Genomic DNA, 27,529 nt, shown 5'->3' with positions numbered 1-27,529 from the left:
ATCAGGAAACACCTCCTGTAAGCTTTTCACAGATTTCATACGTTTTCCATCTGTTCCTCCTTCCCCAACACGCCAGCGATATCCGGCCAGTGCTGCCCTGTGGCCCTGGGGACCCTGACTTCTGCAGGCCCATCGTGCACATCCTGGTTCCCCTCTCATTCCACAGCATCAAGAAAACAGGTACAAGGTCAACAGTAAAAGACAGACAGAGATCTCACCGCACTGAGTTTTGAAGTGAGTGCTAACTCGGTTTAGGATTTTGCTATCAGACTCACACCACTAAGACCGAGCCGGGTACCTGTCTAAAGACCCATGAGATCTCCCTCCGCCTGCAAGAAAACGTCCAACTTCTTTAACGTGGCATAAAAGACACCCCACAACCTAGCCCCTGCCTACCTTTCCACCTTCCTGGGTGACTGATTCTCCCCAGACTAGCTTTATCTCCCCCTGCTTCGCCCTCCCACCCCCACCCCTCTCCCCCCACCCCGGGGCTCTGGGCTCCCGGCAAGGGGTCCTCTGAGCAAATGTCTCCTCTGCTCAGGGCTGCTCACCCTAGCCCTGCCCCCAATGTTCTGTCTCGCTTCCTAACCGCCCCCTGTGCGCCATAGTCCCTGTAACAACCTTTTCAGGGCTGCTTATATGATACTGTGTTCTATTCTATTACATTATATTGCTACACTACGTCGTATTATTTATTGTATTATATACATATCTGTTTATGTGCCCATCAACTCCCTTAACAGCAGAGACTTAACCTCTCTCTGCCTCCAACTCCTCATTTGTAAAATGATAAGAAAGCCACACCTACACAAAAATGATCGATAATTAAGTGAGGCAGCCCATGATGAGCACTTGGACAGCGGGCCCAGAAGAGTATCAGTAAACATGAGCTCTTCTTACGATCACACTATCTGCCCTTTTTTTTTTTTTTTTTAATCCATTTCAAGAGCTCTCCTTAGCCGGGTGAAGAGGCACCAAGCCTTTAGTGGGTACCAGGTGATTATTTCCTTTTTTCTATTTTTCTGCGTATTCATAATGAACACATATTTTTCCTAAGCTTAAAAGATATTTGGGTCATGGGAATTATCCTCAATCAGAGCATGTTTGACCCATCATCTTTGGAAGAAACGCATAGGGTGGATTTATCTCCAGGACATGGTGCCCGCAAGCATCAGCTGCGTGTCGAGATGACCCAAAGTCATCTACTTCATGCTCTGATAAGCCACACAGGGCCTGTGATCGATAACTGTAATGCAGAATAATCACAGAGGTTTACATCCATTACCTCTCCCCGTTGAATACCATCTGGAGAGCACTCCAACACTGCTTTAAAATTCCCAAGTGCGCATTTACGCTACAGTTCATAAGGTTGCCATTGTGCATGGCTATGCTTTTACGTGAATATTTGGATGTGGTGCCAGACAGGGGTCGCAGCCTGGGGCTGTGGGCTCACAAAGCCCAGAACAATGACCACCACCATCAGAAAGAGTGTTCTGATGATTTAGCCCAAGGATGGTAAGGGAGTGGCTCTAGGTGCTCACAAGTTCCCAGGACAGGCATTAACAAAGAAAAGGCCCCCAGTTGAACCCAGGACTATCCTAGAAGGCCCCCCCAGGGAAGGGATGCCCCAAGTTGTCACACCTAAACGCTGAATAGGGCAACAGTAAGGTACCATGCCGTGGCTGGGGTCTCGTGAGGAGGAGAACTGCACCCAGCCTTGAATGGACAGCAGTGTGGCCAGAGCCGTGGACGTGGGGCTGCCCGGCATCCACTTCCTCAACATGAAAATGACAGGCTGGCTTCCAGTCTCTCCTGGCTCCAAGTTCTATCAGTTCATGACTGTGATGCAGATAATGGATTACCCATGTGGCGTGGTCCTCGAGAAGGGCTTTTGTGAACATCTCACAGCACGCAGACTCAGGACAGCTCTAAGTAATCCTCTACTCGGTGCCTCTCTGAGATTTACCAAATTAGTGTAGCTCAACTGTCTGGCACTGGGGGCTGTCGGCCCTTTTGTTTAATTTCTGTGGAAATTATCTCCGTGGTCAGATTTCATAGGGTCTAGCCAGTGTTTGATGTAAAGGTCATGAGGGTGTGTCATCCCTGTAAGATGGGACCCCACACCATCCCATTTCCTCTCTGCCTTAGCTTCACCTTTGGGAGTTGCCCTCCTTTCCTGCTCTCACATGGACACTTGATCACCTAGCCTCTGCCACCTGTCTCTGCAGCTCAGACCGGGACGCTGTCTAGCTTCCTGACTCCTGAGTCACCTGGCCACCAGCTGGAGGTGGTGATGGAGAAGGTAGCCCATTCCCTCTTTAAGTCCACGTGGAAATAACAGCCACATGATCTCCGTGGCCCAGGCACCTGCCACGGAACAGACATTATACATTTATGTAATGAAGCCCTTGCTGGTCTGTTATTCACCACTGGTGCTTCTCAGGGAGTATGAGACCCAGAAGCCAGGCTCCTGAGCGATAACTGAATAATGAACTAAACATGGGAAAAGCCCTGTTCTTTTCACTCATCCAACCCACAAGGTGCCAGGTGCTGAGACAGACCTAATCTCCATCCTCTAGAACATACCATCCAGAAGGAGAGAAGGCTGTCACTGCACAAGGGGTGCACGGAGTCTCTACACAAAGTGGGGAGGGCATTGGGGACCACTCAGGCAAAGGATGATACGTAGCTCCCTAAAAGGCCAGCAGGACTGGGGCAAGAGACAGTCAAGATGGAGCAAGTAATCACTGGCAGAGGGACCAGCACTTGCAGAGAGTCAGATGTGACAGATCACCCTGTTTCGGGACAGACACCTGGGTGCCTCCCAGGGACAGACAGTGAGATGCCTGGGTGTGCTCAAAAGCCAGGTCAGGGATGGCCTTGGGAAAAAGCTGAAGAGCCTGAAATTTACCCTGAGAGCTCTAGGGAAATACTAAAACCCTTCCAGAATTTTAAGTAGAGCAGTGACATTTTAGAAACATGACAGTGTAGAGGTTGGACTGAGGAGGGCTTCTTTGTACACCTGAAGACCAGATGGCCACTCACTGCTCAGCCTGATAGGTGGGTGATGTCCCCAGAGGCACGTGCTCCCACCCAGCCCTGTGCGAAGGGAGTCCACTGACCCTCATCCACAATCCTTGTGTCTCTCAGGAGCCCAGGGCTCTATGTGACAACTGTCTCTTTCTTATTTTTCTCCTAAATTCCGAAAGCAATATACGATCACTGTAACAAGTGAAATACATACTTGATTCTTTTCATTTCTTATTCTTTACTGGAAGGAAATGAGATTATACCATAAAAACTTGTCTGCAATTTGCTTTTTATATTTAACAAAATATCATCCTTTCAAGTCACTAAATAGAGGTCTACCTTTTGTAAGACCTGCACAAAACTCAGTCATCTATAACAAGCTTTATTCAACCATCACACTATCAACAGGCATCAAACAATGAACCAACATGCATCTTTGTACATAGGTATTTAGAATAGAATCCCAGATGCAAGACAGTTGGGTCAAAGATTTGTGTGTTTTTTCTCCTAATAACTCTTTTCATATCACTTTCCACAGACTTAGAGGCAATTCACATCACCAGCAGCAATGCCCATTTCCCAGCCTCATCCCCAACACAAATGGCTTTTTAAAATTTCTGTTCATCTGATGGGTCCTAGACCAGCATCTTGTTGGCTTCATCAGGCCCTTCCCATCAACAAGATGGAGCCCCTTTTCATGTGATTTTCTGCCATTTGAATTTTCCTTCTCCAGACTGCACTTACTCCGCCAATTTTCTATTGGGTCTTCTTTCTGCTACCAATTTGCAGAAGCTCTTTCTACATTAGGAATCTAAAGTCTTTGGCCACCACACATTTCCGCCATTCTATCACTTTTCAGTGGACTTCATCTGAGATCAAACCTTTACCTTCAACACTTGCTTTATGAAATCAAAAGTGTTTATCTTGTCTTTCATAGTTTCTCGGTTTCTGATTCTGACTGTTTCTCTTCCACCCCAAGGTTTAACAAGGATATTTCATCGCTGAATTGTCTCTCTGTCTATCTGTGCTGGGATCACGTACTCAAAATGGCTACCTACCTTAAAGCAGCAACATACTACGGTGCTCGCACTTTAACTACCCCTGGAGCCCCTGGAAACCCTCTGAAGAAAGATGAAGGGAAACGAAAATCATGATTTTCTAAAAGTAGTAAGGAGAGCTGCCAAAGGCAATAAAATTTTTTTAGATTAACCATCGTATTCTCCCTCCACCTCATTAGACATGAGCCCCAAAAGAAAGTCACTCTTCTGACTCTGCTCTTGTGATCTGTATTTAAACTGAAAAATTTCGGGCACCTGGCTGGCTCATTCAGTTAAGCGTCTGCCTTCGGTTCAGGTCTGTGATCCCGGGGTCCTGGGATCGAGCCCCGCATCGGGCTCCCTGCTTAGCGTGGAGTCTGTTTCTCCCCCTGCCTCTGCCCCTCACCCCTGTTCATGCTCATTCTCTCTCTCTCTCCCTCTCACTTACTCTCTCGCTTGCTCTCAAATAAATAAATAAGATCTTTTTAAAAAATTATTTTAAAAAACTGAAAAATTTCAAAGCAGCAACTAACTAGAGGCTAAGTCCTTTAAACCCTAGAATCCACACCACCGAGTCCACAGAAAACAAGAAGGTTGGGGAGGCGCTGCGCTCCACTGCATCAGCACCACGCCCACATCGTGGCGCTCAGGGAGACAACTGAATGCATGCTAGACATACAGGGTCTGAACATGCTGGAACGTGTCACAGTGCCTGGCTGTGATGTCATATAAGCTCTCAGCACAGCAAATAGGGACATATTGTATTTTTAATATGGTACCTTTAAGATTGCACGCCTCCCCCAAGACCACCAGTCCCCTAAGCTCTAACACAAGTTGCTCAAGCGTGGACCTTCATGGCCTTGCTCCTCGTTCCTCCAGCCCCGCCTGGCACACGGCCTGCCACACCATGGACACCCGAGAAACTCATGACAAAGCACGTACCCAAACATGGCAACGAGCAGGTTGACCAGCAGGATGTTGGTGGAGAGCATGTAGATGCACACCAGGGGGATGGTGATCCACTCGGGGAACCGAGGAAGGTTGTGCTCATCCAGCTCCACACACAGTGGCTTGGACTCATTCCCAGTGAAGGTGCAGTGGGCAAAGTCATACGTGGTACCTGAGGATGTAGAAACCAAAAGGCAAGGCGAGGACCCTCTGGAGGGGGCAGTACCACAGCACCCCGGGGGGGGGGCAGGGGGCACAAAACAATGATCACGTATTGAGGAGGGCTTGGAGTGGTGGGGACGGTACAAAGTGTTCGGGTTTCATAGACGTTGATGAGATAAAATCAACAAAACGAGCTGATGAATTGGAGATGAGGGATGAAATCATAGGAGATGCCAAGGACAGGATTTGCACAACTGTGTGAACAGTGGTGACAGACCCTAGAATGGGGGCCTTGGAGGCCTTGGAGAAAGTCCAAGTCCTCACATAGGACTAAAGCCACTGAGGTGTAGGGTTCCTGAGGACGAAATGCGCTCCCTCGGGTAAAATGGTGAGTACAGCGTGCAGAAGGGAAATAATGCCAACAACATGCCTTCCCCTCAGGGCACAGGAAAAGAGCTAAGGTCTTGGAAGAGGCTGCAGCAGAAGAGGCCAGGACAGCCTGAGGCCAAAAGGATAATGGAAAAAACACCAGGGAGCTGAGAAATGCGACCAGTAGGGCAGGGGAAACATCAGGATCGTCGTGTCCTGGCAGGACAGAACACGAGAAGCCCAGGTTATTGTCAGCATCATAAAGATGCTTTCGACAGCTCACTCAAGACACATGCTGGGCTCCATGTGCCCTGCACTTTCTTCACGTAAACCGGGCATGTGCACATTGATGTCATCTGCACCACATCATCCTGCCTCTAAAAGAGGCGAAGGCCAGAAGCTGAAATTCCAGGTTCCCGAGCAAAATTTTCAATACTGCTCTTTCGGAAATAAATGGGTACCCAGTTATATAACAGAGTACAACTCACAACGCCCATTTCTACACTAGTGAGGTTCGTTGCTGTCAATTGCCACATCGCTGTTGAAAACATAAGAAACGCTATTTTCAAGAAGTTTCAAAATTGCAGACTAACATTGTAGGGCACATTGGCAAGGCGGAGTAAAAATCCCGCTCACACACAAAGAAAAGGTTGTGCGGGTCAGCGTTCACTCCATGGTATTGGCCCAACTCCTGCTGTGGGTCAGAGCAGGGAGCCCTGGGGTCTGGTTCTGGAAGCAACCACCTGCTCCCAGATGTCCCCTCCCAGGCCAAGTCAGGCTCACCATCCACATCGCTGGGCACCTGGCCGAACATGGCCAGGTAGGGCTCGTAGATAACTGAGCGGAATATCCACCTCCAGCGATGCTCGTTTTGCCTGAGGATCCCTTGCCTGGCCACACCAAAGGCCACCATCCACACCGCAAAGAGGAACAGGAAGAAGAACACATCGATCAGCTGTCACGGGAGAACAAGAGAATGGAGTCAGGAGTGTGCCCCCGGCGGCTTGTCTGCTCATTTGACCCCAGGGAAGGGCGGAGGTTCTAGTCACCCAGTGTTCTTGCTAATTTTAAAAATGGCCATTGCCACCTTGGGGTCTTGGGACATCTATCTTTCAGAATTAAAACTGATGCATTTTTGCCTGTAGGTCTCCAAACCAGCTCAGCAACAGACACAACATTATGTGGTTCAAATGCTGGTCTTCTGGTCTTCTTCTGGATGAGAGACAGGCTTGAGAGCAAAAGAGGGACCCAACTCAGAGTACCTGTCCTTCTCTACCTCTCATCATGCTCCCATTCTTGAAATCCCTACATTGTGTCCTCAGTGCTTTTTTAAAAGAAAATAAAAACTATCTTTATGAGGCAAGAACGTACAGTTTCATATTTTTTAACTTTTTGTACACACAGCATGACTTCATGGTGACTTGATGTCTCAGATATGCTTTGAATTAAAACCACAAACTCAAAAGAACCTCAGTGTTGGAAAGCAACCTCCAGATGAGCTAATCCAAATGCCCATCTGATTTAAAGACAGAAGCACGGGAGGTTTGGGTCATCTGGAAAACAAGCTTAGGAAACCAACATCTTCGGTGTGTAATTATCTTTCTGTTGGACGTCCCTATGAAACAGGGCTGGTAGCACTTATCCTATATCTATACTACGTGGCTATAGAATTGAAGCCCTAATCCACTGCACACCTCCAGACAAACATATTAACTTCCATGGTCCACATCTATAAAATGGGTATAAACATCCCTATCCCGCCTATGCTCTTACTGAGCTGTGACTCAGTTTGCCTCATGTGACTCAAATGAAAGCACCTGGTAAAGAGTAAAATCTGAATAGATATCTTTCTTAGCACTGCCCTTAGTCAACCACTTCCTCCTACTAGTCATCTTCTGTTAAATTTTAAGCTGGGAGAGAGGCCCCTGACGAAAAACACATCAAGGAAAGCAAACCTTACCAATTGTGACATGTCTATGGGCAAAACCCTTCTACCGACAATGGAAGGAACTCTGGTTCTAGCAAGGAGAATGACAACCACAAATATTCTCTGTTCTTACCATCCTCTGCAACATTATAATCTTGGGTCCTAAATTTCTGCTTACGGTGAAAATGTGGATCAACCTTAGAGTGAATATAATGTAATCCAGGCAAAAGATGACTCGTCCAGAATACAAAGAGGTTTTATTAGAAGGGTGGAGCCTATAGAAGGAAGGGGAGCAGAACGTGTGAGATATTGACAAAGCAGTTCAAAATTTTGTTTTTAAAAATAACCAAACACGAAGAAACAGAGTCGGGGCCCTGGAAGTGAGTGGAAACAGGCCAAGGACACCACCTGTCAGTCTCTGGTCTTCTGCTCCTATGGCCTCCAGGACAACAATGACATTGCATAAGATAGAGTTTTCAGAGGTTCTTGCCCTTGAATCCTTCATCCGCGAACACTGCTACTGCAAGAACCCAATCACATTATCGCTAACTCCCTGGCCCCTGCAGCCCCTATAATGATCCCAATCCCCATCCCCACCCAACTGCTTGGGAAGTGGCTCTGCCAGGTTTCCCGTAATTAGATTTACCTCACTGATGCCAGATCATTTGATTAGCTGACCCCCTGCTAATGTGTTCATTGAAAGCTATATATGCCTTCTACCTGGAATTCTCTAGAAATTATGTGGTTCAAATGCTGAACCCAAGCAGAAAGTGAGTTTTTACTCACTTCAAATTGCAGAGTGAGCATGGGTAGGCATAAATATGAAGAGTCAGGCTTCTCTGCGAGGGGACACCATGCATGCAGCTTAAGTATGACCAGGAGCTTTACCTTGAAGCTACCTGGGGGAAGGCAGGCCTGGAGGGAGGCGGGCATGGGCAATGTAAGCCACGGTCTGGGCGTGCCTCGATTTCTCTACCACATGGAGTACACATTGCTTTTCAATGGTGATTCTAGACTGGTTTTTCTCATCCTGTACTCTGGCTTTGGGAGGACAGGCTCCATAGCCAGCATCCAAGCACAAGTGCATTTTCAAAGATTATATGGCTCTCCTCAATTTCTAACCATCTCCCGCAATTCCGTACGCACCAAGAGAAACACGGCCAAGAACTTCTCAAGTATAGATCACCAAGAGGGAGCAGAGAGGAGATGCAACTTTATTCCAACCAAGCTGTGTCTCGAAGAGGCCGAGACAATGGCGTTTGCAATAATCTCGAAATGGGGGAGAATGGGGAAACAGGCTCATCTTGGGCTTGAAACATCAAAGATCTTTTCTTCACCTCTCCACCCAAGAAGATCCAAAAGCCCCTGAAACTGGCAAAGGTGGTGAGGCCTACTTACCGAAACACAATGCCTGCTATGAAGTAAAAAAGCCCAAGCGTGTCCATGACATTCCACAGGTCAGTAAAATAATTCACCCCATTCATGTACCACTGCAGCATGGAAAGGGACAGATAGAGAACATCAGCAGCTGGGAAACATCAACTGCTTCCAGATTTTTTTTTTAAATGTTCACACATTTTTTTTCCCAGATCCTTTTTGAGCCGACAGTATGCCCTACCACATGCCCCAAGATATTCCAGGGGGATTAGAAAGTAGGTTGCACACTTGCTGTTCCATTATGCACGTGTTGCTGACAAAGTCAGAAAAGGGACTCATGCATCCTTACTGTTCTTTAAAGATGAACCTGCAGACAGTGGGCACAACCTGTGTGGGCAAATGTGGAATACCCAGGCCATCCAGTACAGTGGTGTAAGCTGTGCACTGCACAACTCTAGAGGGTATTAGCCATACTGTTGTCATCATAGAGTTGTGTATTTATCATAAATACTTTTTGGTACATGGCAATAAAACATCTTGATAGAAAGTTGTTTTTTTTTTTAATTTGCACACAGGGATTGTATGTGGCACTTGTGAGAGCAGATATGGTTGCAGAAATGACTGACGGGAACAGCCTCAGTGATCCTTTCATCATGTGTGTGTAATTGGCATAATTTCTTAGAAGAAAGCATGTCAGGAGATAAACAGAGAAAGGACGATCCAGGAGAAGACTGTATCTGGACAGCCTCTCGGTGACCTGTCTGCCGGGTCTGGGGCTTCCAGGGGGCACCTCTGACCCTCTCGTTCGTCCGTCCATTTCAAACACATGTACTGAGAGCCCACAGGATTCCAAACACCTGTGCCAGGCTCCTGGCACACAGGACGTCAGATTAGGTGCGACAGGAATTCTCAAGGAAGCTACTGGCCCCGAGACAAAGGCAGTCATTAGACGTCCTTAAAATGAAACGTGGTCAGGACTGGAGGGGAGCTGGGACAAAGCCCAAGGGAGCTCAGGTAAGGAAACCAGCATACTGCCTTGTGCGAGGCAGAAACCAACACCAAGGAAGTGTCAATCAGCTCAAACCTTACGATTTCACTAAATTAACGCACCCCTATGGGTCCATCTGATACTCAGATATCACGTTTCCTATTCTGTCCCCGAAAACAAGGCATAGGGAAACAGAAGCTAAGGAACTTGCCCTAGGCAGCCAGCCAGCAAGTGTCAGCCTCAGGGGTTCTGGGTCTCAGAGAGTTTCATCTTGAGCGTTACGCTGCTTCCCTACATCCCACAGAGACCCTACAACTTTAGACTTGGAAGGGATTCAAGAAACATCATCCATTTTTCAAGAAGTATTTCCTTTTCTTCATTTATAAATGCAAACAGCAGCTTTGGTGGACAAAGGTGATGGGGGCCTTACGCAATCAAGCCCCAAGGAAATAAAAGGAAATAAAATCTCTCCCAGCCCCAGGGTGGTGACCACGCTCCTCTGTGGGATAGCTGAACGGGTGGGTCCAGAAACCGAGTCAGCATCCCTCACCGTCCATTGGGGTGGTCCCAGTCTCACTGATTACCCACCAAGAACTGTCTGCGAAATAAGAGCAGGTGGGACAGGCCCTACATGCCCCCCGCTCCCCCTCCAAAACCCTGGTCCGGGAGGCAGATACGTACAGGGCAAGCCACAGCCCCAGCCCGGCTCAGCCTTTCAGAAGCCTGGCCTGAGCGATGGGAAAAACCCTAAATGGATCGATTCTGGGGCTTGGAGTCACCACTGCAGTGAGAAAGCATTTTTTTTTAATGAATAGAGGCCTCTTTTCTGAACGGAATGACAGAGAGAGGCTATATTCATAAAATACCAGAACCACATTTCGCCGTATCTTTCAGGATTTGGGGATTCAATGAGCCTTAAGACTGAACAGCGCTTTCCACAAAGGGATGGTGCAACTCGTCTCATGTTTCATAAACATCCACAATTCGATTACTGGGCATTTGTACCTATGAACTGCCTTGGTGGAAAATTTCAACTCCGTACGTTATATCTGCCCCCAGGGAAGGAGACACAAGGAGAGTAGGTTTTGTGATACCCAGTCACAATCTACAACAGGTAACATCCTGTTTGGTTCTCTTTTTCTCCTAACAAGTGTGAATTAGGTTCATTAAGACAGCGCCAGGTCAGCAGAGGAAAGCAACCTGAGGATTCCAGCCGGGGGAGCCTGCAGCCAGAAGAGAAACAGCGACCCCGAGCGTCAGATTCCTTGAACAAGGAGACTCTTGGAGGCCATGTCCCGCGGCCCGGCTCACAGACTGCAGGATCAGCTCTCCCACAGCAGAGCTGGACTTGAATCCCCGATCCCAGCCCTCAGCCCAAGGCGCTCCCGAATCATCGCCTTAATACACAAGACTGCTGGATTAAACCAGTCTGTTCAAAATGACGTTTAAAAGGAAAGAAAAGAAACATTTGCTCAAAGCTATAGGCCCGTGTTATCACCCTAACCTTCAAACATCACCCGTAGACAGAATAGGGGGACTCAGCCAGAACCTGCGGGTGTCACCTCCTCCCGGCAGGCCCCCGGAATGACTGGGAAGTGCGTACCTTACCCAGGCACCTTTATAGCCCACTTCCCTCCCTGAGGTGCCTGCCCACGTGCCCACCCTTCCCTCTACTCAGTGTCCCTGCTCTGTGCAACACTTCACACTGCTCCTGGGCAACACCTCACACTGCTCCTGGGCAACACCTCACACTGTCTGCCCAGGGTCCTTCTCCAAACAACATGTACTTGTCCTGAGTCTCCTTTGAATAAACAACTTAGTAGTTAAATGTACATAAAACATTGTATGGAGATGTTTGTGACCTAAGACTTCAAATTTCACGTTTCAAATCCTCTAGGCCAAACCCCCAGTAAATGTATGACTCATTGTGCAGCGCTGTTCTTTCTTTGGAAGCTCTCAGAAATGACCCAGCCAGTCCTCTTTAACTGGCAGAAAGCTACATAAGGACAGAGATAATTGTGTGTTTGGTTCATCGCTGTAACCCCAGTGTCTAGAACAGTGCCCGGCACCTAGTAGATACTCAATAGATAATTAAAAGGAATGCAGGAATGAGCGTCTGCCTTATGCCAAGACGGGTCTCCCTGCATCTTCCAGCCGTGCCCACCCCTGTCCTCTAAAGCAACCCAGAATAAGTCCTGTCTCCAGGCCTCATGACTTCTTTCGCTGCCTGGAGGAACCAAACAACGTCTGGACTTTCACAGCAGCTTCTGTACCTTAGTGCAGAGAGGGAGACAGGGTCAGGCCTGAGACTCATGAAGAAATAACTGGAAGCACGAATGAGGAGTGGGAAAAGCAAGGAAAGAACTTTTTACTTTTTACCAGCCATTGCAAGAAGCAGTCACCAATGCAGCCTCTGCTCCACAAGATACCTCTGAGCCCCTGCATGCCAGGCTTCCGCATCTCCCCCGCTCTGGCCTCACCGGCCACCGCTGTGGCTCCCTGCAGCCTCCCAGTCACAGCACAGCTCTGGGACTGAATTAGGAAGACCCTGGCTCGTCAACTCATTTCTTAAAAAACATACACACACCTGCCAGAAATACACTGACACCCTCCCTTGCACTAGCCCGGAAGGGTCAAATATGAAGAAGAAACAAACATCTGCATTGGGCCATTTCCAGGCCACTCGCGTCTGGCCAACAGCTGCATATGCATGAGGAGCTGGAGAAATGCAAAGGGACCAGGCAGCGGAGCTGGTGCTGGACGAGACCCACAAGGCTTCCATGAAAGGCATTGGGCTTCTTGCTCCTCGCAATCATCTCTCGCGGTAGGGAAGAGGCCCATTTAGGGATGAGGAACCAAAAGATCAAAGAAATTAAGTAAGTTATTACCATACTGTCTGTGTGCAATTTCCGCTGGCTTTTTGTGCCCCCCCCCCCATTCCCTCTTTCTCTCTCTCTCTCTCTCTCCCTGCTTATTTATAAGTACTCATGACTTCTTTCCCCCCCGGGCTATGAACTCGTTATTATGCGATCCTATTCAATGACTGCATTTAAGGTGTCGGGCTGGTCACCTGATGTGAAGAAACCAGAACCAGAACCAGAACCATGGGGTGTGTGGCTCAAATCTCCACAAACCCCATGCCTCTCCTGGCAGCTCACACTGCTTCCTGGAATGTGCAAAAGCCCACTTGAGCTCGGGTTCACGTGTGTGACTCAAACCACCAGGGGCCCCTCAGAGTCCTGCATGACCCCCTGGGTGTCCCCTCCAGCTTCCCCTGCTTCCACAGACCCGCCAAGGCCTCTGGCAGCAGCTTCACTACCGGATGGATACTGCAGCTGAAAGAACCGCCCCCCACCCCCAGTCCACGGAGGACAGAGCGTCACCCCCTTCAGCGCAACAAAGCCTTCCAACCTCACTGTTTACCTCCTTCCTCTGCAAAAGCTGCCCCGGGAATGCTGTCTTTTTCTCTTTGTGCCTTTGGAAGTGGAGGACAAGGAGGAAGGCAGGACCCCAGAACCCAGCCACACCGGAGAGGGGAACACGCGTGACCTTGTGAAGAGCCAGCTCCTATGATGGTGTTCAGGAGATTCCCAGTAAAAAGGGTGCTGTTCCCTTACTTCCTCACATTGGCCTGGGCCCATTCCTGCTTTACATGTTGAATCTCCTTCTGTCTTTGCTTTTCTCCAGCACAATATTTTCACCCCCCTTGCTGCCAACACACAGTAAGTCAAAGGAGAACTAGCAAAAGATGACAGCCAGGAGAAAGAGTCTATATGGAAGGGTTATGGGGTGCACTGCACCCCCAAAATTCATACATTGAAGTCCCAACCCCCATGTGCCTAGATGGAGCTGTGACCTCACGAGCCACTACGTGGGGTCCTCAAGAGACTGATGTGAGGTCATAGAATCCTCCACCCATCAGCAGGGCCCTGTCCTGGGGGAGAGTTGCTGGAGACAGAAAGCCTGTATCTGTCCGTGCTCAGCACTGACTTGTGTCATTTGTCTTGTTCTTTCTCCACCTCTACTCCATCTCTATCCCCCATCTGCACCTACTTGGCAGGGGAAGGCAGATGCAGGGCACTGGTGCCAAGACTCCTCCCAGCCCTCCTGCCCACAGCACACATTGATAAGCGATCAAGACACTCTCCTGCTGAGAAAAGAAAAAGTCAGAATCGTCCTCCATCCAGGGTCCCTGGAAGCCACAAAAAAAAGTCTATCAGACTTGACATGATAGCTGAAAGCAATTTAGGATTCCTACACTAGGCAATGACTCTGGAGGTCAAGAACAGCGTTCTGTGCCCCTCCAAATCTCCTGTAGCGCCTGTCATAGTACCGTGTAAACATCAGCATACTTATTGAACGGGTATGATGTTGGGTTTTGGTTTGGGAGGGACAACAGAAGTAACAATAATAGCAGTGTTCAAATAATCACTGAGTCTGAAAAGATTTTCTGGGATGACTTTTCATAATGGTTTAGGGACAACATCATCCTTCACCATCAATATTTATCCATCTAACAATGACTAACTGAGCACCTGCTACGTGCCAGGCCTGCCTGGGCTAAGTTCGATGGCGGGGAGAGGCGGCCAAAAAATGCAGATCCCAAAGAAACTGCAGAAAAGCACCATGAATAATTCACACGCACTCCCTGAAATCTGCAGGGACTTATATGACTTTCCAACACTGTCACTCTGACACACTGGGCATTAAGATGCTCTTAGCTTGAAAGTCTCCCCCAGCTCGTCTGCCTCCCCTGGTGATGGTAATGGCAGGAGTGGGTTTACAGTCCAAGGTCAATCTTCTCTCTGAACACATTCCCAATCCTGAGTAATTCATTTCCATCAATTAACAGTAATCAGCAAGGAGCGAGCTTGGTGCTAAGAAACCTCACTGGAGTGCTAAGATGCTTGAAAATGCATCATTTACTTTAGAAAAATCATGACTTTGGAGCTTCAGAAGCAACTTCTGCTCCTCGTTGGCTCGAGGAAGATGCCACCTGCTAAGGAAAGGAGGAGGTGCCTCGCGTGGGGACTGTCCTACCTGTCTCACTTCATCGCAGAACAGGACAAAGACCAGTGCGTAGAGGACCAGCTCAGGGGAATGTGGCATGGAGTGAAAATCCATGAGCAGCACGTAGGCAAAGAGCAGGAGAAAGGCGATGTAGAAGACCACGTTCCAGGCAAAGACCACAAAGGGGGAGGTGAAGAAGGCCACATAGTACCACAGGATCTTCTTGTGCTTGTCGATGGGCTTTTTCCTGGATGGAGAGGTGAGAGCACCGTCATTGCTCTCACCTCCTGTGGGGCCTGCAGCCCTCCTCCTGAACACAGATGAACCCAGGCCCAGAGCCTGGGGTGGAGGAGCCAGAACTGCCTTCTAAGAGCAACCCAGCCAAAACTCAGCCCCCGGCCTTCCAGGATCAACAAATCTGAATTCTGCCTTAGATATTGAAGACATACCTCTACCATTACCTATTTGAAGTCAAACCCAGGAAAAGCCAGAGAAGATTCCCCGCCCTACTGTGTAGGCTTTCCCGAGAACGTCCTAAATTCCAGATTTTATAACCCTTTACATTAGAGCATGTGCATACATACACATTCACACACATGATCACGTGTCTCGGTTTCATACCTAAAGGATACAAAGCCACAGCCAACCAAGGGGATAATAAACAAACACAGGATAATCTTCCAGTTCTTGGTGTCTCGGGAAATCTCTCCGTACCATTGCTTGGAAAGAAAATTCTACAGGGAGACAAAGACAAAGGACACGGGTCCTCATTAATGCAACGAAATTCAGGATGGTATGCAACCTGTCTTCCCAGTCCTCGCACCCCCTCAAAATAAATAACTCTCCAAATTAAGGTCCTCTCCTTTGCTATTAGTTACCTGGACTCTGAGGGGCTACTATAAAACCGTTCACAAGTCTGTTTGATTTTCAGTCCTTTCCTAACTTGGGTTCTGTGAACTTTAAAATAGAGGTTGTGTGAGTCCAAATTCCCTAAAGCCATGAATTCTAACCACCTCTAATTCTTTCTATGTAAATTTAAACAAGAGTCCTTCTGGTTCCTTCCACCTCCGTGACTGCAAATTCACACACCCCTCCGGCACTACCTGCAGGACCCCCAGGACTCATTGCTGGAGGCAGACAGGTGACAGGAACGGGATGACGGCTGGCGTCTCAACATCAATTGGAGCCCAAATGCATGAAAAAGCTCTTCCCAGACTACCAACCCCGGAGAGGTGGAACGGGGCCTCCCACGAAGGTGGGAATTAGAAAACTCAGGTTGCCTCTGAGACCTGCATTTCACGGCAACACAAAAGGGTGAGCATAGACTGGTCCACATCAAAGGAACCCACAGCTCTCAAAAACGGCCCTGTTCGTCAGAAGGGGATTGGCGTGGATGCATTGGCTGGGAAGACGAGGGCCCGCGTGCCCCATCAGACCTTCCCTCTCGCAAAAGCTGCTTCTTCCGGGGAGCCTGCCAGGCTCTGCCTAGGCTGCTGCAGCCAGGCATGTGCTTGGCCCATGAGGGACAGCCCCTACAAAGGACAAACTGCACTTGGTGGGTCAATGCCAGCTTGCTTGCCACACCAGGACAGGTTCCATGCAGACCCGGGAAGTCTCCACGGGACTGAGCGCCGCTGAGCACAGTGGCAACTTGCTCCTTAGCACACCCGCATCTGCTTCCTTCCCTTGCCCCTCTCGCTGTCCCCACCACCCGCATGCACTTCCCAGGCTCATCTCCAAAACAAACTACTTGCATCTAAATCCTTGCTTTGGGGCCCGCTTCTCAGAGAGCCAAACAAAGACAGGTAACATCCAGGCTTCCTCACTCTTATATTTCTGCCGAGGTGATGAACACATCTAGCAGCATCACTAGGCCCCTCCAGTCACAGAAGGTTCTCCCCTAGCTCGGGTTCCATGGCCGCCAGCAACATCGGACCCCAGGCAGCAGCCTGCACTCCGGAAGCGGGCTCCCTGGTCCTATGTGTCTGGCGGTGAGATTTCTCGTGAGTATTAATGAATTGGCATCTGGCTGAAACCCCTGGGACCGGTAAGCTTGGACAAGATCAAGAGTCAGCCTCCCCTGGCCCCAAGCTCTGGGGCACCAGCAAGATGGGGCTTGGGGCCAAAGGAGCTGTGAGCAGAGCGTGGCCCACCTTGGCCTCCAGCTCAGCCCCCTGGGTAACCCTGACCCCAGTGCCAGCCTCATTCCAATGCGCTATGGTGCAGAGGCTAAAACAGCAACAGCAGGAGTCTCTCTTTGTGTGTCCCTTGTCATTGATGACTGCTGCCATTTACTCTCGCTTAGCTGTAGCAGCAAATGGACTTATTTCACAAACGCCTTGCTAAGTTTGCTAATTATTGGCTGCACGGCGTAACGGAAAGTCCACAAAATGGACAATCAACATGGAACCAAATTTCAGCTCTGCTACTTCCTAGCAGTGCAACCTGGAGAACGTTCCAGAACCTCTCTGAACAGCTGAGTCCTTATCAGTAAAATGAGATGACCTCCCCCTCCACACATGCTATGAAGATCAAACGCAATCACGCACATCATGTGTGTGTGACAGATGGGGGTCCGTTCGCCCACATCTTCCTACCCCCCGCTTCACACCCAGACCCCTCCAACTGGGACTATGGGTGGGAAAATCTCCCCTCTGCAAGTTGAGACGCCAAGTGCAAACCGCCATTAGTTTAGCTCAGTGCAGGAAACCTCTGGGCTGGCTTTACCCATTTCCTGCTGGTTCCTCTTGTGCCATTACTACCCATAATAACTATAACAGCACGCACTGAAGTCGAGGGCTGGCAGCTGTCACATCTATCCCACGGAACGCAGCAACCCTTCCTTTACAGACGAGGGAACTAGGGCTCAGGGAGCTTGTGTGCCGTGGCCCATCACCACACACATAACTGGGGACACAGCGGATTGAGACCCAGGCGTGGGATCCAGAGACCCAGCCCCTAATTACGGTGTGTGCTTTGTGGAAACTGCAAGCCTATTCTTCCCCGCCCCCCGCCCCGGCTCACGAGGCCGGGGTCTCTCCCAACGCCTCTATGCTGCCATCTCCTGGACGGCACTCAATTTTCCCTGCTACGGTTTTCACATCGGAGGTGAAGGTCTGCTTTTAATGCTGTCTTGTTTAACGCCACAAAAAGCATCTGATGGATAGGGCCCCTTTCCGGAGGTGACGTTTGGTGACTGCACGCCGTTTACCTGGACCCCGGGCTGGGCGATGAAGTGCTGGTCCGTCGCCTCCACAGCCAGCTCCAGGCAGTTGCTCCCGCCCCAGGCCTCGCAGGAATACACGAGCAGCTGCTCCGCCAGCTCCTCATCGCTGCTGTAGCACTCGGTGAACAGCTCTGCAGGGACATTACCACCACCGGGAGCAGGGCAGGCAAAGACCCAGCTCTGGCCTGCCCGCCCCCCACAGCCGAGCCCTGGCTTCGGGAAAAGCCTGGCTTCTAAAAGGCATAGAGAAGGCGGGCACCGCGTAATCCCTCGCTGAACAAAGGGGCTCTCGAGGCCCACCACGCCCGACGCAGCTCCTGATGGCAGCAGGTGTCGATAAAAGCCCACTGAACTGAGCTGCATGGAACACGGGGAGCCCCCCAACTCTGTGGTGGGGCTCTGCACTGGGGAGGGATGCAGACCCTCTGCTCCCTCCACCAGAGCAGCTCCACCTCCCTTCATTTACATTCTCTGCGATCCTGGTGAGGGCTCTTTGCCCCATAAGGCACCCGGTGCAAACCAACCAACCAACCAACAAGTGTAAGAAACACTGACCTATTGCGTTAAAGGTGTGCTTATATTTTGAGACCTAATGATAGAAATTGGAGTATAAATCCTCACGGGAAATTTTTTAGAAGTCAAAACACTGAGATCCATTTTCTGAAGTTCATCAGAAATTAATAAAATATCTTCGAAATTTTAGTATATTAAAAGAAACGATTGGACACCCTTTTGCCAACGCAGAGAAGCCAAACGCACGAGCATTTTGTTCATTACGTAAGACAACAGACAAAGGTGCGTGCATTTTGCAGCGTGCCCCATTGCAAACTGGAAACCCCCAAGTGAAAAAGGAAAAACTGAGCAGGCCCAAACTCTGTCGTCGGGAGGCAATTGTTCTGGGTTTCTCATGCTCCTGCATGGTCCGGACCTTCTGAGCAAACAGCACTGACAAGCTTTGTTCAAGGATGACTGAACAGCACACAGAAGACAGACATTCCAGAAGGGTATTGCTTAGCAATGCCTCTCCCCCATTCCATTCCAGGTAATGAGCAATCACGCCCTGGAGGGGAGCATGAGCGGGTCACCTGCGGCCCCAGGAGAAGCCCCTAGTCCCCTAAACTTTGGGGGAGCTGCAAGGTAGGCAACAGCAGCCCTTAGTCATGTCACTCCAGGGGAATGAAGGCATGGGGACCAACCCACGATGCTGCTCTGGCTGCTGCCTGGGTCCTTAGTAATAAACCATCCGTGTCCCTGACCCCGGGGTGTGGGGTCTTCTCTATATGAAACGGACAGGCCAACTTGATAACTTGCAAGTCAGGTAAAAATCTCAGATCTGTCACAGTTTCTCCAAAGCATTCAAAAACACTCCTTCCCTGCCCCCACACTGGGGTGCTGAGTTTCTTAGACCTAGCCTGTGTGTGGCCCTGGCGCTTGTGAGATGAGACACTCACGTTATCCTGCGTCCATTCTTGGAAACATCAGTAAGTGGCAGGGCCAAGGGGCCTCTGGCTTCTGCAATGGCATGCACACCCCTGACCATGTGGCCTGCAGCCCCTAAATCAGGCCAGAGAGGGGAGCTTGGATATGCCGCTCACCTCTGCCACCTGGCCTGTGAGTGCAACAGGTGCGTGCGTGCCCCCTGCCACACCTGTGCCCACTGTGGTGGCCCATTCCTGGAGACTCACCAACTGCACGGGTCTCGTACTCATTTGCCAGCTCCTCGGACTCCCCTGCGGCATTGATGTCGTTCTTCACCTTGGCCAGAGTCTTCAGAAGCTTGCTGGCTCCCAAGGCAGCCAGAGTGCAGCCCCTAGTCTTTTAGAGGGGTGGATAATGTTAGTTAACTCATAATCCCTTGAAGTGGTCAAGTCAGCATTAATGTCAGACAAGGACAAACTCGTGGCAAAAGCAGGAAGTGGTGAAATTTGAATGATTCAGAGTAAAATTTGCAATGTACACAAAACAGTCTTGACCCTGAAGATACTCACAGTCGTGAATGTGGAATCAGCACATAAAAAGAAAACATCAAGATAAATGCCATGAGAAACTGACAGCAGGAGGCCTGGCTGCCCTGCACCACACTGTAGCAGCTCAAAGAGGGGAAGAGTGGATGAGGACACGGGAGAGCCAACCATGTAGCTAGTAAGACTGCGTATGAACTCTATACTCAATATCCAACTGTATGTTCTAATAATGGAGAAGGTAGCTTCTCCACAACTCTGACATAAACCATTACGTACTAAATCACAAGGAAAAATCTCAGTAAGTTCCCCAAAGCAGAATTTAGACAAACCCTACTTCCTACCTCTAGTGCAATAAAGCTAGAAATAATTTTTTAAATTAAACTTCAAAACTGTATCTACTTGGAAAACAATCCCACACCTACACACACCTGAGAAGCAAGTGCCTACTGGGTTGCCCACCAAGCACAGCTACCTTCCAGGGACCTCCCCTCCCAACCACACCTCCACCAACATGGAAACAGAGGCACAACCATATTCACTTGACATAAAACATTCCGTTTTATTGGTGATGTCTTAGATTAGGCGTGTGAGTTTTGAGGTCAGAAGAACCACAACAAAGCGAGCATTTGGGGTAAACTTGGCATGGACCTAGACATTTACCTGCTCCCAAATGACCTTGGAGAGTTCCTTCTTATTCTGAAGAATGGCCCAGATGAAGAGTGCTTGCAGCGGGTGCCGAGTGATAGGAGACACGTCCTGTGAGGAGTTAGAGCGTGTGGTCAGCATGAGAATGGAATGTCCCTTTAGCAGATGCACTGGCATAAGAATGAAAGCTGGTATCAGGATGCCCCAAGGGAGCACCCCATGTGTGGAGGGCTCCGTGTGTTAGTATATGAATCCATCCCAGCAGCACAGTGGTGTGATTTTCATCACTGCAACTCACTAGGTAGGATAATTTGACACAAAATCTCTTACCTATCATAAAAGATGATGTATGACTAGACAGAAAGGCACAAAGGGTAGAAACATGTGCCAACAGCAATTTAAAAACTAAACAAACAAACAAACAAAAAAGAACCGCCTGCGGTTGAAACACGAAGGCCTGAGAGAATTCAGGTGGTACTCCACAACAGCCTCCCGGATGGGAACCTGGATTATCCCTTTATAAATATTCACTGCCCCTTTTATCGACAAAGGAAAACTTGGCCGACTTTTACATGGGCAATTGATCACACCCAAAAGGCTGAGACATGAACAGGGAGCCATTCATTTGTCCCTCTTCCTGTTAGATGCCTTCAGAACGTGTGTGTGCCACATTGAGCTCTGCAATTAAGAAAAACCGCAACAATAATTTGAAGTACAGCACAGAGCTTAGAGCAAGATATCAGACAACTCACCAGGTAGACTCGTTATCTTAAGTAAAGGCAGTAGCAAAAATTAACAATGCCTACCTACTTGTGGCAATAAGGGAAGAAGTGAGAAAGATGGAGATATTTTCTGTGGGAAGACTCAAAAGCAGACAACCCGCCCCAGTACATACGTGAAGTTCTACATCTATGTCATCCCTGCTATTTCTGTCTTCCTTCCGGAAGCCTCTCCGGAAGTTAGCCACCAGTTTCCAGACGAATGTGAGGAGGGCGTCATTATAGGAATTCTTGGCAATCTGCAGGTTCCGGTAGACGAGGGTGCTGAAGTGGTTGGAGAAGAGCTCAGTGAGGACATCGTTGGTGAGAAACTTCCGCAAGTTCAACCCGTTCTCCAGAAAGAGGCGGACGAACTTGGGTCTGTCCTTTATGAGAGCCGTAAACATGACTTCTTGAAGGTCAGCAGACTGCGGAGAAAGCAGAGAGGGGGCTCAGACCCCATAGCCAGCAAAGGAAACACAAAGTGTTTTCTTTCTCAATCGCATCGCATTTCCAGCTACAAAGTAAGAGTACCTTCAATTTCTCTTTTAATCCTGTTTTGGGAATAAATTTTATCTTTTCAGTTCTAACACAACATTTGATTGTAGTTCAAACAGACAGGGAAGCGGCAAGGTGGAATCTTTGAAGTCAGCCAGATGTGGGCTTGGAGGTGACCTGGCCTCTTGCTACGGCACAGGAGAGATAATTATGTGGGGAGAATGTCGGTCAGGAAGTTATCCCAGCACCTGGCATACAAGAAGCACACAGGGGCAATGCGGCTCGCACCATCTCTCTGAAGTCTACAGTAGACACTGTGAACGGACCACCAGCCCGCTCTTCGCTCTGCACCTTGGGAGCTGCCCTTCTAGTTACGCACCACCAGGCGAAGGGCTGGTCACGTTCCATCGCGGTAAGTCACTGGGACACTTGACAATTACACCTGAGTATTATTTATCTTTACCTCCACTTGCTGAGCTCCCTGATAAACCTATCCCATAGGAGCTTATTGAGACTCTTATTAAAGATGATTAGTGTTTACCTCAGACACAAACCAGTGGGCAACAGGCCACCCTAGCTTTCACATCTTCCAGAATATTCCTCACTGTTCAATTCAGTTGCCAACATTACCATTTAGAAGGTTCATAAAAATCCCCACATTGTCAGCATCAAAATCCAGATTTAGAAGGGAAAACCAGAAACTCTGACAACATGGAGAACTATCAGCTGGAACCAAAGAGCAGCCACTCCCAGGACCTAGAGTCTCTAGTCCCCAAAGTCTCCCCTACACACACACACACACACACACACACACACACACACACACTCCACATGACCGTCCACACAGCCCGCTCCACTCACAATGCTTGCATGACCCCAGTTTTCGGTGAACATCTTCTGCCAAGGGCAGCATTAACTATTTCTGCCTCATGATGGACTGCTGGGGATCACACATTGCCTAGAGAGGGAACGGTCAAGTGTCCCCTAAGTCCCCACACTATGGCTCCAGGTGGGATAGGAAAGGGAAGGGGAAGCTGCCCTGGGGCGGCAGGAGGCAGCTGTATGTTCGCCCCTGTCCTCAAGGCTTGTGTCCCATTGCCCAGCATTTCCCATATCCTTCTAGATCATTTACCTTTCCTTGGTCACACATGGGACAAGGCAGTGGTCCCCAAACTTCAATCAGAGTCACCTGGAGGGCTAACTAAAACACAGGTTGCCAGAGACTATCTTAGAATTTCTGCTTTAGCAGGTTGCGGTGAGGTCTGACGATTTGTGTTGCTCGCAAGTCCCCAGGTTATGCTCATGCCACCACCAGTCCAGGGACCACACTGTGGGAACCGCGGCAGACGGGGAAAGAGAAAAGCTTTGCAGTCAGACACATCTTTGTTTCCAAATCCTGGTTCTACCATTACCTAGATGTGTGACCTAGAACAAGACCGTGTCTCCGAGCTTCAGTTTGCTCTTCTATAAAATAGGGGCTTGCTGGGGTGAAATGAGCTAACACGGGTCAAGATTTTTCAGAGATTTGAGGTCAGAACAGGCCTTCAAAAAAATATCAGTAACTCGATCCGCTGGTTTCCATGGAGTCCTGGATTATGAACCGGCAGAATGAGATCGTTCCTGCTATGGGTTGGTGTGGGGGGTAAGATTTCACACAAATATTACCATGATTCCAAAGGCTTTTACTTGTTTTTCAACAAATACTTATATAGTGTTTGATATGTGCCAATGTCCTAAGCGCTTCAGAAACATGATCTGATTTAATCATTATAACAATCCAATCAGGTAGGTACTGCTCTGATTCTATGATCATAACCTCCGTTGTCAGATGAGAGCTGGTGTGTGGGTAAATGTTTAACAACCACATCTCTGAGAGAAAATAATAAGCCCTGATTTGTGGTACCTGCCAATTCCTGTGGTGCAAATGCTCCCACTATGCCCAATTTTCAGCCACCAGTGTGACCTCACTGAAGGCAGAATTGGGAACAGACGTGGAGAAGCACCCCACTGTCTAGTATTTCCAGCATGAAGATATAATAGATTTAAACAACTTCCAGAGCACACGTAATAGCAAATGTAGTAAAATAATTAGAAAGTGATGCGTTTTGATTATTTATTGCCTTTGTTTTTAATACAAAAATTTAATTCTGAGTTTATATAATTTAATTTTTTTTTAAGATTTTATTTATTTATTTGACAGAGAGAGAGATAGCGAGAGCAGGAACACAAGCAGGGGCAGTGGGAGAGGGAGAAGCAGGCTTCCCGCCGAGCAGGGAGCCCAATGTGGGACTCGATCCCTGGACCCTGGGATCATGACCTGAGCCGAAGGCAGATGCTTAATGACTGAGCCACCCAGGTGCCCCTATAATTTAATTTTTAATAATGACTGTATTTAACAACTGACTCACAAACTCTCTGAATCCTTAGCAGTCAGCTCGTGCAAGCCAACATGAGCTGACTCCAGCACACCACGTAGAGGGAAATTGAGGTACAGGGAGGTTAAGTGACTTGCAGAGGCTAAGTCATGCGGATGGACTGGCTCCAGGGTCCGTTCTCTTAGCCATTATGCCCTTCACCCTGAACTATCTTTAGCAGAGTTAATACAATTAAATGTACCATTCAATATATGCCTAAGTTTATGTTTATGTGCAGCATCTGACCTTACTTAAATAGAACATTTCACACACAGGGATTAATTTACAAATCAATTAACTTGATCTACTTATAATTCTACCTTCTCTCTACTTACTAAAGCCTTGCAGCATGCAATAGGGTTCATTCTACTGCAAAGACCAAACACAAGATAATGTTTGCTAGGGGGATGAATAATTTTAAAATCCAGAAGCCATTACTTTACTTGCATTACATTATTAAAATTGATAACGTATTAATATAAACCAAGTCTTCATCTGATTCTGCAACAAAGAGCCTAGAAGTGTTTGCTGAACCTGACTATGCAGGATGAACATCATGAAATACACAAACCTTCCAATCTCCACGTACACGTATAAAACTAAATAGATTCTCACTGCCAACTAATGACTTAGATTGATCCAAAAGAGCAGAAAACAAAGCAGCACACAGCCTCGCAGATCCAAGGGTGATGGGTTGTAATTGTTCCTACTGAACAGAGCTCCTAAGGCTGATTTAACTTGAGCTGTACACAAGAGGACACTGCTAAAAAATGCAGTCTTATATACCTCTGATCAAATTAAAAGTGAAAAGAATCAGTCTACTGGAAAAAAAATGGTTTTTATCGGACAATACAATTTCCGTAATGGAGGTGCTTGTTTGGCAGAGAGTCTAGAGTCTCCAGCTCTAAGACATTCATTGTGTGTCTTCAATCAAGTTGTTCTATTTTACCCTTACACGTCTCACTGCTGACAACTCTCTTACCACAGCTTGGCTGGGCAGATGGGGCAAGGTGCAAAATGAGCACCGCTGTCTTGAACTTCAGTCGAGCTACTCCTGATAAATCCCTTTCAACCATCTTGTGCATATTGTCCCCATACGTGTCCCCATCCGCTCCCAGGAGGGGGTCTGCACCTCTGCACCTAGATGGAGAAGCGCCTCTCATGTTGGGACCGTGGGCTGTGAACGCTGGATGGTGCTAGTGGATTGATATTTTCTTACATGAGTGTTTTTGTTTTGATTATCTCTTGACTACAAACCTACTAAGTCCATTCGATCGTCCTATATATACTACAGATGAGGAAAGTGATGGTTGGCACCAGAGGGGACAGTCCTCTGCAAGATCCGGTATTGAAGACCTCATGAGAAGCAGGCCCGACCTGACACTCGACTAACCCGGGAGAGCTGCTCTTTACCTCCCATCGGCGGTCATTGGTGAAGATCTCGTCATTGGCGAGGTCCAGCTGGTTCCATTCCAACAGAAGCTTCAGCTGCCCATTCCAGTTATCCTTATCTTGTTCATTGGTGCTAAAAGCTGTAGGAAGACAGGGGGGAAAAATCAACTCACCAGAAAAAAGAGAGTTGGAACCATCCCACAGCCAATTATCAGAGCCATTTATAAAGCAAATTCTAAGCACGTTCTCTTCAAATCAGACCCTCAGAACTGTCATTTCACCCATTCTTATATATATTCTTTATTTTACTCACTCTTGTCCGTATTCTGCATGTCCTAAAGCATATAATGAGGATCAATTCAAGCCATAATAATATCTTTCCATTTCAAATCCTAATGGTGTAATTATGCTATATTGATATTTTCCATAGATTCAAATTCCATGAATGTTACATTTCAAGGACCATATCTGACTTATATTCTATCTAAATCTACGAAATAATGAGCTCTATTATAACAATGTTCTAATTGTCTAATATATTTCCAGAGCAAATATATTCTGTATCTATGTATCTCTACAAATATAATCCCATTTTAGTAAATACACTTACAATCAGATTTTGGCAAACACAATAAGAATAATTCAATAAATAGTTAATGCTTAAATCACACTTCCTAGGTACCTTACCCTGCTCTGCATACCTTACATATATTAATCAGGTGGCTCAACTCTACATGGTCTTTGCCAAGGATCAATTTACTTCAGGTAACACCCACCTTGATGGAATTCTAAGACAGCAAAGATCACAGATGAGAATTTTAAAACAGGTTCATTCATAAGCTTCAGGAGATTTGTAAATTCCTGAAACTGAATGCAAAGTTATTTATGTGTGTGAAGTGTGTGTGCGTGTGTGTACATACATGTGAAACCCTAGGACAAAGGCGCATAGCTTTTACCACCTCCTGAGACTCAGATGAAAATTTTAAACCACTGTTACAGACAGTGCTTTGGAGAGTGCTGGGATCGTATTTGACCAGTATTTTAATGACATAAAAGTTCTTGTTCTATTAAATACATTCAACCAAAGAGATTCAACTCAGTAGGCCAATAGTAATTATTCTAGCTTCCGATCCGTGATAACCAAAATTAAGTACAAGATTATATTTCAATAAAGCTGTTCAAAAAATAAATGCCGGCCGTTAGGAGCCACAGAAAGCAACACAAAGCTGAAACCTCCAGAGGAGCTATTTTTTACTCACCTTTGTACAAAGCATAGGAAATAGCATTGCTCACAATTTCATCCCCAGCTTCTTCCATTTTAATAACTGTTAATAGGTGAGAACTTTCGAGAATTTCTTTGAGCTGGCAGGATTTAAAGAGCACAGTTAGGCAATTGATTTCAGCCATAAGGAGCAAAAGCTTCTCTCTTTTGGTGAAGAACCTTTTATTCCATCCTTTTTTGAAGACCGCCCATAGGGGTGATCCAGATCCCCTTCCCTCACCTACAGCACCTGCACTCATGGTGCTTAACATCTGAATTGGAATAATGAGTCCTTAAGCACAATGAGAACAAAGTACTGGTTGAACAAGAGCAACACATGGGAAAAAGTCCCCACTGAAGAGCTGAGACTCGGACTGGGGTGAGTGTGTGTGCATGCGTGCATGTGTGAGTGAGTATGCAAGTGTGCGTGTGAGAGTGCACATATGTGTGTGTGCATTGTGAGTATGCATGTGCGAGTGAGTTCGTGAGTGCATACGTGAGAGTGTGCATGTGTGAGTATGTG

At 47.8% G+C, this 27,529-nt stretch overlaps 1 protein-coding gene across 1 annotated transcript in view; it reads right to left on the bottom strand.

The window, feature by feature from the left end:
- Nucleotides 1–27,529, bottom strand: part of TRPM8 (transient receptor potential cation channel subfamily M member 8) — an 85,290-nt gene that overhangs the window by 17,566 nt on the left and 40,195 nt on the right. Inside the window, exons 10-21 of the mRNA XM_021678949.1 lie at nt 27,005–27,107; nt 25,767–25,885; nt 21,579–21,869; nt 20,699–20,794; nt 19,760–19,889; nt 18,060–18,205; nt 15,470–15,582; nt 14,879–15,095; nt 8,872–8,963; nt 7,607–7,748; nt 6,330–6,501; nt 5,010–5,187 (exon numbers count right to left, since the gene is read on the bottom strand). Of these exons, the coding sequence (XP_021534624.1) occupies nt 5,010–5,187; nt 6,330–6,501; nt 7,607–7,748; nt 8,872–8,963; nt 14,879–15,095; nt 15,470–15,582; nt 18,060–18,205; nt 19,760–19,889; nt 20,699–20,794; nt 21,579–21,869; nt 25,767–25,885; nt 27,005–27,107 (1,799 nt within the window). The remainder of the gene's footprint in view (nt 1–5,009; nt 5,188–6,329; nt 6,502–7,606; nt 7,749–8,871; nt 8,964–14,878; nt 15,096–15,469; nt 15,583–18,059; nt 18,206–19,759; nt 19,890–20,698; nt 20,795–21,578; nt 21,870–25,766; nt 25,886–27,004; nt 27,108–27,529) is intronic.

The sequence above is a fragment of the Neomonachus schauinslandi genome, chromosome 3 (assembly GCF_002201575.2).
Source record: "Neomonachus schauinslandi chromosome 3, ASM220157v2, whole genome shotgun sequence".
In the NCBI taxonomy this organism is placed as follows: Eukaryota; Metazoa; Chordata; class Mammalia; order Carnivora; family Phocidae; genus Neomonachus; species Neomonachus schauinslandi.
The sequence above is the reverse complement of the archived record's forward strand: the minus strand, read 5'-3'. Positions and strand labels throughout refer to the sequence as shown.